Source organism: Pyxicephalus adspersus, chromosome 12, assembly GCF_032062135.1.
Source record: "Pyxicephalus adspersus chromosome 12, UCB_Pads_2.0, whole genome shotgun sequence".
Taxonomy (NCBI): domain Eukaryota; kingdom Metazoa; phylum Chordata; class Amphibia; order Anura; family Pyxicephalidae; genus Pyxicephalus; species Pyxicephalus adspersus.
In genome coordinates this window covers 36616205-36629589 of record NC_092869.1, presented here as the reverse complement: position 1 = coordinate 36629589, position 13385 = coordinate 36616205, and the positions used below count along the sequence as shown (strand labels likewise).

Sequence of the window (13385 nt, the reverse complement as noted above, 5' to 3'; positions counted from 1 at the left end):
GTTTGTCTCCCTTACCATTGGATAACCATTACCATTGGATCCAGCACCCCAAGCAGCCAGATTCCTTTAATTCTTCCCCATCTGGGTGATCTTAGGCGATGCTGATGTGACATAACCATAAATCATCCCAGCACATACAAGGGAAGCTGGGTTTCCTGGGCAGCTAAAGCTGACATTTTGCCAGAAACTCAAAGCAATCAGCTGGTAAGTCGCATTACTAAAGGAAAGCGATTATACAAAATGAAAAGTGAAACATTATTTCTCCTTTAAGTAAAACTAAACCTAGCGGGCGCTGCCATCTTCTTCCTTGTTCTGAGCTCTGACCGTCCTGATTGGCTGGACCAGGATGATGTAAGAGAAGGTCATCAGGTCTGCAATAATTATTATTTAATGTACAGCGCTGCTGCGTAATATGTTGGCTATATAAATCCTGTTTAATATTATCTACCTGAGGCCAAAGTGGAAGCTTAGTAATGTTAGAAAATGTAACCTTGTAATGTAATATCAGACCCCCCCCCGGGTCACATGGGATGCTCGGTGTGCCTATAACGGGCCGGTACCGTGTGATGCTCAGCCCCGCCCCCTGCCGGTACACACCTTCATTCTGGTACATCATGCCGATGGTCCCTCCGGTGTTCACCACCAGCACTCTGGCCTCGCTGCCCAGGCCGCTCAGGCTCTCCAGGGATCCGGACAAGCTCTGGCTCTTGGACAGCTTCCTCTTGCGGGTACTCTGTGACACCCGGGGGGTGCTCTGCCCCAGGCCGGCGGCTTCTTGCTCCAGCAGGTCCAGGTGGGTGTGTGACAGGGCCTTGGAGAGCCGGGACACCGAGGTAGATCGGGGGATGCCATTTCTGTCTTCCTCCTCCATGACGAGCGCTTGTTACTGCCACCAGAGACTGAGCCGCCCCGCCCCCGCACTCACCACACGTGTGGGGTAAACAGCCTGTGTGGTCACGTGTGCGGCGCACACACACCCCTACACAGGAACGCCCCCTACCCAGGGACCAATCAGGTAGGTGGGAGGAGGATGGTTATCACCCATCATCAGCCAGTGTGATGATCAATGGCAATTCAGGGCCACACACACAATACTGACAATCTGAAAATGCTACTTGCTTGGCCTCAGTCTTCACAAAACCTAACAGGTCAGGCAAAGCTGCAGAGCAGACCTGCTAAATACTGAAGCCTGAGATTAATATCACATCAGTACAATCCATGGCAGAACTGATAGCAAAGATTCCATACCTGGAAATCATGGTGGAAGACCCTCCAAAATAAGTCTGCAACCCCACTCCTGGGATCATCACAGACCAGGACCCACACCACAGTTTGGGTTCATTTACAGCAAATAGAATTCATGATGGGTCTGTTTGAAGAGAGGGGGTCATGGTAGCCTCAGTCAGGGCCCCATCATGAGAGCACAGGAGGGAGGCAAACAATTCCAGTCTCCTACCTGTCTGATCCCTCCTCTGGGTTTCTGGCACCAAACCTCGGTAATCCCAGCTTCCCTCACACACGCCAGGATACATGAACTCCAGCACAGCCAATCAAGATAGCCGAAAGAAGGATGATGGTGGCACCTGGAGCTGGAACATATTTAGGAGGAGTTATGTCATATTTATTCTGCAATAAATACTTACCTGCCTAAATGGAATCTCAGACACACACTGTACATAGAATACATTAGGTGCATTGAATGATGCCAGAATTCTGGCATCCCACCTGGCTGCCTGAATGAAGGAATTCCTGTGCAGAAATTACATAATGCAGACCAGACCAGGTATTATAAAGGGACAGAACCTAGAGCATGCAGGACTGAGAGAAAATGGCAGCAAAAGGAAAGGTGAGGATGGATAGAATGACAAAGAATGATAGACAGAAGAATGATGAGAGAGAGAGAGATATAGCAATCAGGCAGGTATTTTTATTTTATTGGAGATAGGATATCAGCCATCCTTTCTGCAATAAAACACCTGCCTGGTCACATTTTTTTACTCCTCACTTTAAGTATACAAGTTATTAATTTTACATGTCATGGAAACTATGGTGGTGCTTTAAAATATTTATTTTCCTAATGGTTACCCTGGTTTTGTATGTATGGGTATATAAACACACAAATTCACTGGCCACTTTATTAGGTACATGTGTTACACTGCTTGTTAACACAAAGATCTAATCCCCCAAATACATGGCAGCAAATCAGAGGGTTTTGGAATGTTGACACCAGTGAGACAACCTATTGAAGTTTAAACCGAGCATCAGAATGGGGTTGAAAGGCAATTATAGTGACTTTGATTATGGAATGATTTTTGGTGCCAGGCAGGCTGGTCTGAGTATTTCAGAAACTGCTAGGAATTGGACACAATTATCACTAGAGGTTACAAAGAATGGTGTGATGTGGGATTATCCAGCGCGTGGCAGTTTCTCAGGGCGAAAATGCCTCATTATTGGCAGTCTAGATCAAGCATTCTCTTAGATTGTAAGCTCTCCTGGGCAGGGTGCTCTCCTTCTCCTGTGTCACTGCTTGTATCTGACCGTCATTTGCAACCCCTAGTTATTGTACAGCGCTGGGTAACATGTTGGCGCCATATAAATCCTGTTTAATATTTAATAGAAAAAATAAAACAGAAATCCAGCCACTTTCTACAACCAAGAAATGGAGATCTCTGAATGCATAACATCAACTATAGTAAATGAGCTACAGTAGCACAAGAACACACCAAGTGCCACTCCCGTCTGTTGAACGGGGCACCTGAGGCTACATTTTCCTGAAAATTCCACAAGAGAAGTTCTGAAATTTGTTACCTGGCCTGATCAGTTCTGATTTATGCTGCAACTTTTGGATGGCAGAGTCAGAATTTGACATCAACAACATGGAAACATGGATCCATCTAGCCAGACCAGGTTGGTGTTTGTGGCGTCTAGTAAATGGTCAGGGGATATTTTCTTGGCACACGTTGGGGCTTCTTAGTACCAACTAAGCATCATTTAAATGTCACAAACAACCTTATTATTGTGGCTGACCATGTTCATCCCTTTATGATGGCAGTATACTTGTAATGATTACTTCCAGCAGATAATGTGTCATATCACAGAGTTCCAATGATCTCACACTGGTTTCTTGAACATGACAAGGAGTTCACTTGACACAAATGGCCTCAACAGACACCAAATCTCAAACCAATACAGATAGTCTCCGGGTTAGATACGAGATAGGGTCTGTAGGTTTGTTCTTGAGTTGAATTTGTATGTAAGTTAGAACAGCTACATTATTTTAATAAATGCAGTTAGGACAGATGTTTGTCCCAACATAATATTAGGCAGCGTGGTGTCAGTTACTGTATAATATCCTCACTGAGTTAATCACAAAGCAAAAACAAAAAACATATATGGAGCCAGACATTCATTAACTTCTGGAGCAAGCTGTGCTTTGATTCGCAAAAAGAAACAACTGCAGTTTGTCCTGGTGATTAAAGAGTTACCCAAGAGCTTGCAGAAGTCTTTAAGATCACCACAACCTCAACTGTGTATAGCAAATGATTTCTTCTGCAAGTCATGAAACACCCCCCTCCAGCCTCTGTCCTGCACAGTAGCAAGCAGGGAAGCCCGTTTGTATCAAGGAGCTGTCCTTATGTTGGATGTCCTTAGCCCGGGGACTACCTGTAGTCATCTTTGGGATGTGGTGTGATGAGAGATTTGCATCATGAATGTGCAGCAGCCGTGTGACACTATGACGTTAATATAGACCAAAATCCCTGAGGAGTATTTCCAGCACCTTGTTTATTCTACTCCACAAAGATGTATGGCCGTTCTGAGAGGAAAGAGAGAGGAAGTCAGGAGAGGTGTTAAAGCCGGACAACCCGATATTCTAAGAGCTGTGCCAGCCTCTTTCCTTTCAATAAAAGACAAAACAAATGATTTTCCACCATAAGCATAAAATATTTTAACAAAGTAAAAGATTCCTAACAAGCTGTGAATTTGCTACACACGTGTCTTTAAAATGTCATCCAGTCTAGAATCGTGTTTGTGTCACTTGAGCTTTGTTCTTTGGAGATGACACAGCCTCAGGTCCTGATAGCCCTCAATCAACCCCATTTAAGGACTGACACATTTTATTTGACTTTATCTTTCGCTTGAACGATTTTCATTTTGTATTCGGCTTGAATAATTACCAGAGCATAGTCATTCAAAGGAGAGCTAATCTGCCTCAAAGGCAAAACAATATTGGCTAAAATGTCTATGGCTGAGAGAAGTGCAAATACCTCCAGTTTCTGGATCTGTAGAAATAGGGGGGGGGGGGGGTACAGAATGAACATCCTTAATACATCTACAACATTGGACATTATTTTGTGTTTGACCTTCCACCTCTAAATTAAATGCCCACAAAACACCATTAATAACTGAAATATTCATCCACTGCAACTTTGACACCAAGAATATGGTAATACTTCAATGAAATGGAACTAAAGCTGGGAAGTTTTGTTTCTCTGCTGGGGTGGGGAAAGTTTATGCCCATTGTTTGCACTATTCTCTGTGCTCCCCACTGGGGTGATATATCCTCAATTTCTTGTTTGCTTGTGTCTGTTGAGAGCAACAGACACAAGCAAACCTGAAAGATTTTAGGCAATGTCGGGTCTGCTACTGTTACCTAACTTAGGTTACCTATGTCTAGTTCAATACTGGTGGAGCATTTCATTTTTGCCACACGGACAGATTTCCTGTGTAAATATTCTGATTAATGTGTTAATGTATTCTATGAAGTGTAGCACTGAACACACTATATAAAAAGCATGGCCTAAAAGAACCCCTTTTCTCTTTTTTTGGGGTTGACATAGTCCTTTTTAAGGGAAATTATTTGTACCTGATTATACTGCTCCATCACTTATAACATTCAATACTTTGAGGATGCAGAGTGGTTGAATTTCAATATTTTAGCCATATTACTGGACATATATTAAACATTTTCTACCATTATCCTTTATCTAGTTAAATAATTTTTTATCAATATTCCAGCAACAACCCAAAAACTAATGAAAACTTCTGGAGAAAAAAGCCCCAGACAAACTTTGCATTACTGTTGCTGGAGATGATCTTTTGTGACCGTTTTCTGTGACAGATAAATAAACAAGCAAAGCCTAATTTTGCACTACAGAGTGGAGGAGGAGGGAAAGCAAGCGGTACCCCAGTGTGCTCACCTCCATAGGAAATAACAGGGGATGTCGTTTGTCAATCCACCAGGGATTACAATAACAGTACATTGGCCGCTATGACAATAAATTGTCTTCCAAGACAAATAGTCTTTCTGGTCCTGAACGAAAATCATGTGACATGTACATAGCTTTAGGCAGCTAATATTGGAAAAAAGTAAAAATTTTGAAAACCACTTTCTGTTCTGGTTACAATGGCCACCAGAACAAATAGAAAACATGAATCTTCCCAATGAACACAGAAACCGCTACAAACTACACCATACAAAAACGTTGATATTCATTAAATGTTTGTATGCAAAACAAAAAAACAAAAACAAACATATAGTAAAAAAAAACATATAAAAAACATAACTAACTTCAGCTCTCACCTCTGTGTATTGGATGTACAGGAGCACCAGAACAATAATACATTTCTGCTATTGACCAGTTTATTTACCAATACCTGATTAAACAAACTATGGACAGAAATACATTATCTTATTTATGTTTCTTATCTCCCAAAATACCTCTGCCCAGATTTCTAATCATTTTGTTAAAATGCACCTTTCCTGCATACAAGACCACATAAACTTTGATTCCCACCACAGAAGTCCGTTGTCCACATGAAAGTTCTCTGTATTGATTGGTGGAGTAACGTTACCAGTCACCCAAGTGGAAGGACACAAGCTTCTCACACTCATCTGTTGCTTTTATCAAATGAATGAAGAGGAGTAGACACAAAGGTAACAACTTTGCTTTGTATTTCTATTTCAGGCATGAACAGGGTTTTTTAAACCTTGTCTGTGCACTTTTTCAAGCTGCTGTATTTACACATTTACTCCCAGATGTCATTTTGACAGAAGGGAATTGCAGAAAAAGGGGGAGGGAAGCAGCCGTGGGGAAGAAATATAGGTTGTATTAAATATTGCCAGTGTATTTCAATTAGGTTATTTTTTAGCTTTGTGTAAAATGCCCTGGGTCAAGAACAAGTGCATACTTTTAGTGGCCAACACTTTTATCTCATATACCGTATTTTTCGCCGTATAAGACGCTCCGGAATATAAGACGCACCCAATTTTAAAGGAGGAAAATCTAGAAAAAAAGATTCTGAAAGATTATTCCCCTTCTGATCACTCATGTGCCATTCAAATTCCCTTTCTGATCACTCTGTACCTTTCAAATTCCCTTTCTGATCACTCTGTGTCATTCAAAATCCCCTTTTGTTCACTCTGTCATTCAAATTCCCCTTCTGATCACTCTGTGCTTTTTTTCTATTGTACGGCAGTTAGGACAGGGAACAGCAGGTGGCGCTGTGCCGGCTTCTTTCGCTTTGCTTTACAGACAGGAGAAAACACAATGCTGGCAGAGGAGAGAAGAGAGACACGCTGCAGCCAGAGACACACGCAGGATCGGGTATCAGGTGAGTATAATATTTTAAATATTTTTTTTAACACATTTGTCGTATAGGACGCACTAACTTTTCCCCCCAAGTTTTGGGGAAGAAAAAGTGCGTCTTATACGGCAAAAAATACGGTAATTAAAAATGTATTACCATAACATACTATACACAAATATACATACAATAAAAATAACAAATTACATTATTCTCTCAAGATTATCAAGTCGTTTGTCAATGCATTTTGTGGAACCAGTCCACTTCCTCAAGAGATGACTTGAGAGCTGCAAATAGCATAATCATATATATATAACCCATAAGAAAGCAACAATACTACCAAAAATTGTTTTGTACATTGACTGAGACATTCATATAATATAAACGTTAATTTAGAATATAACTGGGTTATTCTACCAATGATGTTTACTTAGCAAACTGAATGGTAACGTAGCTTTATATTTCTAGACAAATAAAAGGTTAAAAAAATCTCTCTAGCCAAGAGGCAGAAAATGGGGAGCAGTTGCACTACAGGAATAACATTTCTATAGAAACACTGGGACATTGTGAAGTGTAAACACTATTATCATAAATACATGAAATAAAAGCAGCTCAATGACAGCTGAATGGAGCAGTGGACAAGCATAGGGTAGTTTTAGATTTGTTTCATGAGAACCCTCAATTTTCTTTGAATTGGCAAGCTGATGAATTTTACTTAACAATAAAAAGCTTGCAGAGATATTACTGTTGCAGCCCATTGTACCTTAAACATTCTATAGATCTCTAAACCAATTGCAATTATATTTTTTTACAGTGCCCCATACAACCAGCAGATGGCAGAACACTTCCACAGAATATAAATTAAGACTTGCCTTATGTTTGTGCCCAATTTGGAGAAAAGTCAGCAGTGCCAATTGTGCATAATGGCGGCCAAGTATATTGCTTGGTATGGCTCAGTAAGTAAGTATAGAACAGAGGATTCCACAGTGTTTTTTGTAACTACACAGATGAACCATCAGCGTGACAAATCCGATATAGACTTCACAAAGACCAGTGTATGTAAAAAAAATACATTTCAAAAAGATATTCTAAAGAAATATAATACTTATTTTGTTTTCTGAGGTTACCAGAGAATCAATAGTACCAGAACTCCATAAACGAGAAGTCAGTAAGTGAAGTGATTGAAATCAGAGGGTGCTTGGATGTGCAGACATAATCACCCCCTTTGGCGTAACACTACAGAAAACTGTCAGATTAATATACAAATGCTTTCCTTATCATAAATTTAAAAAAAAAATTGCCAACACATTGCTGCAACATAAGCTACCGAGAAAACACTCAATATTAAAAGGTAAATACCTAAAGTATTAAATCCAAAAAATTCTGTTTTGGTTTTAAATACAGTTTGGAATGAATAAAACACTTACTTATGTTTTATGTGTGTATCCTACTGGGGGAATATCCCCCTCATTGTTCTTGGGACAAGAAGAAGCAAAATTCCCTCTCAGACACATGGCAACAAAACATGAATAATCTTTGAATGTTTCCTTGCACTTTGTGACAAATGTTACATTTTGGAATTGCCATAACTTCCTGTCCCAGACACAACAATTACCAGGTCATGCAGAGTCATCAAAATAAAACCCTGGAAGGAAAAAAGATTTGCTTGTTGTACTTTGCGTTATTATATAAATAAATACATATATTTATATATTTCTCATATTGCCAGAAGTACAGTGCCACAACCCCCTATGAAGAACCCATATTCTATTGGGAAATAATCTCTATATTTTATAGTGTGTATTCAGGGGGTTGGCAATACATACAGGGATCGGTCCCTCTCCTTTCCTTTTTTTTTTTTTTTTTTTTACTATATTACAATTTCTAGTCTGTTCACAAATTTGGAGGAGAAGAGAGAACGCAAGAAACAAATGGAGAAATAGTAGCAGAAGTAGTAAACACAGCTGAGCTTGCAGCCAATGATGTCAGAATTGGTAATCTTCATACTTCCTCCAGATCAGCAGCTATTAAGTCTCAGATTAAGCAGCTTCCATAGGCAACTTCTCATCTTGCATTTGATTCCCATTCATACTACAGTCATACCGACAAAGACACTTTTATAAATTTTATAAACATTCTTTTACAAACTTCAATTTTCCAGGTATTTATTATTACAACCAAAATAACAAATCACATGGAACAAAATCAAGAACAAAACAAAAACAAAAAATACGTCTGATTTCAGTAACTCCACAACTGTGTTACTTTTGTTTCCAGAACATAAAGTGTTAACCGTTTCCTATTTTGTGACGTGCAGAATTTCCAATAGGAAGGCGTTCTATTTCTTTGTTTTCCTCTTAGGGATTCAACACTACAAACTTGTGTAGCTGATAAACATTGGAATATTCCTCCTCTTCTTCTCCGGGTCTTCTTGAATGACCAATGAGGTATCTTGTGTCCAACTTACAAAAGAAAAAAAATACAATCTAATAAATTACAAAGAGCACCAACTACATGACTTTAGAGGGATTGTATATTTAAATATTAGAGAGAGAGAGGCATCTAATATTCTTCTGAATTTGTTATCAGGTGCATTGCAGCCAGGTTTTGCATACCTATATACACAAATGCCAAAACCTGGCTGACATGATCAAAATTCTATTGATATAAGCCCTCAAGCAAAAGGAGCCTAAAGGGGCGCATCTGTACTGCGATCAGTAGAATAGAATCGAACATCACTAGAATCAGTCCACTCCGCTAAGAACAAAGTCAGAGGAATGGACTTATCTTTATATCCACATGCAGAAATTTAAACGCTATTTGACTACATTACATGAACAAAACCAGGAAAAGCTGTTCCCAGGCTCACATGAAACCAATGCAATCACACTGAATCTGCCTTGTGTTAGAAGTATGTGTAGACAGCACTGTTGTCACTGGGAAGCCGACATAATGAAAGGTGAATGCAGAACGAATGCTGGAAAGAGTGATATATGCAAGAATATTGATATGTCAAGTTTAATTTCTTCCGCCACTTTAAATTTTTCCAGTCACTCCTTCCTTCCATGGGCACAATTCTGAGAACGGATTTCTACCCCTTATACAACCCCCTATGTTGTTATGAAGTGTGTCAATTTTAAGTCTATCTGTTTTTTTATAGACATTACAGAACATTTTATCCATGGATTTATAAAAACAATAGATAAAATAAATGGCAGGGGGAAGCATATTCCTGAATACTGGTCACCCTCCTGCCATTAGCACTGTTCGAGTGCAGGTTTTCCTGAGAGCCAATTTAATCCCGCCTTAAGAGGGAATTGGAAGGACATGCTAACCCAGCAAAGCAAGAGGATTACTTTATGAAATTGAATGCATTCTGATAACAGCATCTCCCGGCAATGCTGAAGATTAAAATATAAAATGCCAAATCCAAGTGTCACACATTTAATCCCGTCTGGTGACCTGGTTTAGCTTCACAAAGGCTTTTCCCATTTAAATGTAAGATACTCCACAATACAAATGTAAAACAAAATGGACTACCTAAACTTAGAGCCAACTAAACAGAACGCTCATACTCTGGTATCTGCACATCCAGTATTACCTCCTATTCATGAGAGCATATAAAGAGTGCAGGGATAAATTCTTGCTCATTTTAATACGGAATTAAGGGAAATCATCGCAACATGCTATGGAAGCTGTCACTGATCCCCGTTAAGTAGGGCTAAATGATGAATAAGCGCACATAGAAGTCGTCCAGAATTATAGAAAATGGAGCGGCTGAAGACGTCATTAGTCTCTGCTCTACTTCCAACTCAGCACAGGTGACAGCTCAAGCTTTTATATAATAAGGGAGAGGTCACAACCTTTGATAGTTATATTTGAAGAAAGCCTACCGTGATTGAAAGATCTCTCATTAAAAAAAGGACTATTAGCTCAAAAACATTCAATAATCTATTTCATAAAACTCATAATAAAACAATTGGCATTAACATTTAATAAGTGTGCTTTTTAACTCAAGTTTCAATGACTAAAATTAAATCACCACTTTAATGTAATCCTAACTTTCTTTAAATTAAGTTTGCAGTTGTAAAACTTTGCCCCGTTTGTCACTAAGGTCTTTATTGGTTTTTGGATAAAATTGCACATAGCTGATGACCAAAAAGAGTTCAAACTCAACATTATGCGTGAGTAATGGAAAAGCATCCTTAGCATGCATCTAACTTGACTAATTAAATTATTAGAGGCATCAGTCTGACCCTTGTACATAAGGATTATACCAATGGGAGGTGATCATCACCCATGTAAACAAGAAGTATTTACATTTTTTTTTTATATTTCATAGATGCACTTGTTCTCCAAAATACTGTATTTCCCCTATGTATAATACGCAATTTGTTTTGAAAAATTTGGGGTATAAAAACAGGGTCTTATACAATGGTAGATTTTTTTTTTTTTTTTACTTGCAATTCATGCTTTATAGCTCTAGCTGTTTTCGCAATTTTTTTTTTTTATTGGGTTTTACGGCTACGGATGCCTACACAGCCCACCACGCTATGGAGGGTAAAAAGCCATGGCTCAGAAAAAATTTTCATACAGTGCTGAATTCAAACTAAAAGTTCCAGTTTGTAAAAGTGAATGAAAATCAAAAAATTCAAAACTGGCTACAGGAAGAAGAGACCTTACTGAAGATGCCACAGAAGAAGAAGGCCATGAGAGGCAAGTCAAAAAGGCGGGGTTTGAAGAGAGAATTGAGGGTATATGTATGTGTTGAAGAGCAAAGGGCAAACAGAATTCCTGTGTCTACAAAGATGGTTTAGCATAAGCCAAGAAGAATTGCTGGTGGAAAAAAAAGTTACTGAATTCATAGGAGGACACAATTGGTGCTTCAGGTTCATGAAACGAAATGGACTAAGCATGTGTACACACACCAGACATGCACAAAAGATGCCTGAAAGCTATCAGCAGAAGGTCTTTGAATATCATTGTTTTATCATTAAATGTCAGAAGACACATTAGTTTGAGTTGGGACAGATTGCAAATATGGACGAGGTCCCCTTCAATTTGATGTACCAAGTAACAGAACTGTTGAAAAGAAGGAGGTAAAGACTGTAACTGTGAATGCAAGTGGACTTGAAAAAAACTAATATACAGTTCTTCAAGCTTGTTGTGCCGAAAGAACCAAGCTGCCTTCTATGCTGATTTTCAAACGCAAAACAATGCCAAAAGAAGACAATCCTCGAAGATCGATTGTCCATGTTCATGACATAGGTTGGATGGATCAGGATGGGATGAAGATCTGGTTTGAGAACATTTGGAGCAGAGGACAAGATGGACTCTTACGCAAACCTGCCCTTTTGGTGCTTGATCAGTTCAGGGTACACATAACAGAAAACACAAAGAATACTGCTGCAGAGAAGAAAACAAAACTTGCCATCATACCTGGAGGCTTGACATCCCAGCTCCAACCACTTGATGTCAGCATTAACAAACCCTACAAAGCTGCTATGAGACCCAATGGATGAAGGCTTCTGGGAACTATTTGACACCAGCAGGAAGAGTGAAGAAACCAACTATAGAAGAAGTTTGTACCTAGGTGAAAAGATCCTGGGAGAGTTTGAAGATTGAGATCTATGTCAAGACATTTAGGAAGTGTGGCATTTCAAAAGCCATAGATAGAACAGAGGATTAGGCAATATATATGAAGACAGTGATTTGTCATCAGACACAGATCAGGATAAGCCAATGAACCATTATATGGATGAGAGTTTTGACAGTGATGAGGAGTTGTATTGATTCTTTGATGAAAAAAGTTCAATACGGTTCAAGAACTTTATGAAATAAAATTATTTTTTTTCTAAATCTTGGGTCCCAAAATCAAGGTGCATCCTATACATGGGAGCGTCTTTTACATAGTGAAATTCAGTATATTGAGAAAGTATTAAACAAGCACAATGTGAGGAGTAAAGCTGTACCCCAGACTAATGGCAATCACTATACAGCCAATATGCAGGAGCAAAGCTACCTTAAAAGTTTCAACATACATCTTCAATTTTCTGTAACTGCTGCTCATATATATGGTTTAAATGGCCTGAAATAGACATCTGACCAATGGAAGGAGGCATCCAGTGCCTGACTGGGCACTGAAAAGCATGTGAATTTTCTAGGACTGGTGTGCAAACAAGCCGCCCAAATACTAAAACCTTTCACACCCTCCCCAAAACTAGTATATACATAAAAAGAGATGCAACCACACTGCATTATTTATTAAAAAGAAGTTATCCAGAGGTTTTCTTTTTATCTTTTTTTTCTATCTAAAGCAAGGAAATTCTGTTTTAGGGTAACCCTGGAGTTCCACGTTATTGTAGAAGTTTACCTTACCTGGTTCCACTGGAACATCTTCTCAAAAGACCTCACAGGAATCACCTCGCGGGGTTTCTCCTTTTGAAACAAACTTAGACAAAGAAAGAATAACTTAGGAGCAAATGTCACTTTGCCTTGTATTACCTCTATGATGGCAGTATTTTGTGATGAAGTAAGTGTAGAGGCTGCAACTGCTGATCACCTTAACATTCTATTTGCCAGACTACTGTGCTTTATGCATTACTGACCCATAAAAAGGAGTAAAGAGAGGAAAATGATGTATATATGTTTGTTGCAGCATTAGATCCAAGATACTGAATACTTATCTATTTATACATTTAGATATCCATAATATAAATCTGTCAAGCAGGGGTCAACAATTGCAGCACTCTAGCTTCTAGAGATCTCCATTACTGGAAAACCTGCTCATTGTAAAATCT

The 13385-nt window shown here is 39.1% G+C and overlaps 2 protein-coding genes across 2 annotated transcripts in view; both read right to left on the bottom strand.

Annotated features, from left to right (window-relative positions):
* Positions 1 to 939, bottom strand: part of ASPG (asparaginase) — a 38757-nt gene extending 37818 nt beyond the window's left edge. The window contains exon 1 of the mRNA XM_072427520.1: positions 598 to 939. Within this exon, the coding sequence (XP_072283621.1) occupies positions 598 to 871 (274 nt within the window). The 5' untranslated portion in view covers positions 872 to 939. The remainder of the gene's footprint in view (positions 1 to 597) is intronic.
* A 7794-nt stretch (positions 940 to 8733) lies between these two features.
* TDRD9 (tudor domain containing 9) overlaps positions 8734 to 13385 on the bottom strand; it is a 76885-nt gene continuing 72233 nt past the window's right edge. The window contains exons 35-36 of the mRNA XM_072427853.1: positions 12964 to 13036; positions 8734 to 9047 (exon numbers count right to left, since the gene is read on the bottom strand). Coding sequence (XP_072283954.1) covers positions 8943 to 9047; positions 12964 to 13036 — 178 coding nt within the window. The 3' untranslated portion in view covers positions 8734 to 8942. The remainder of the gene's footprint in view (positions 9048 to 12963; positions 13037 to 13385) is intronic.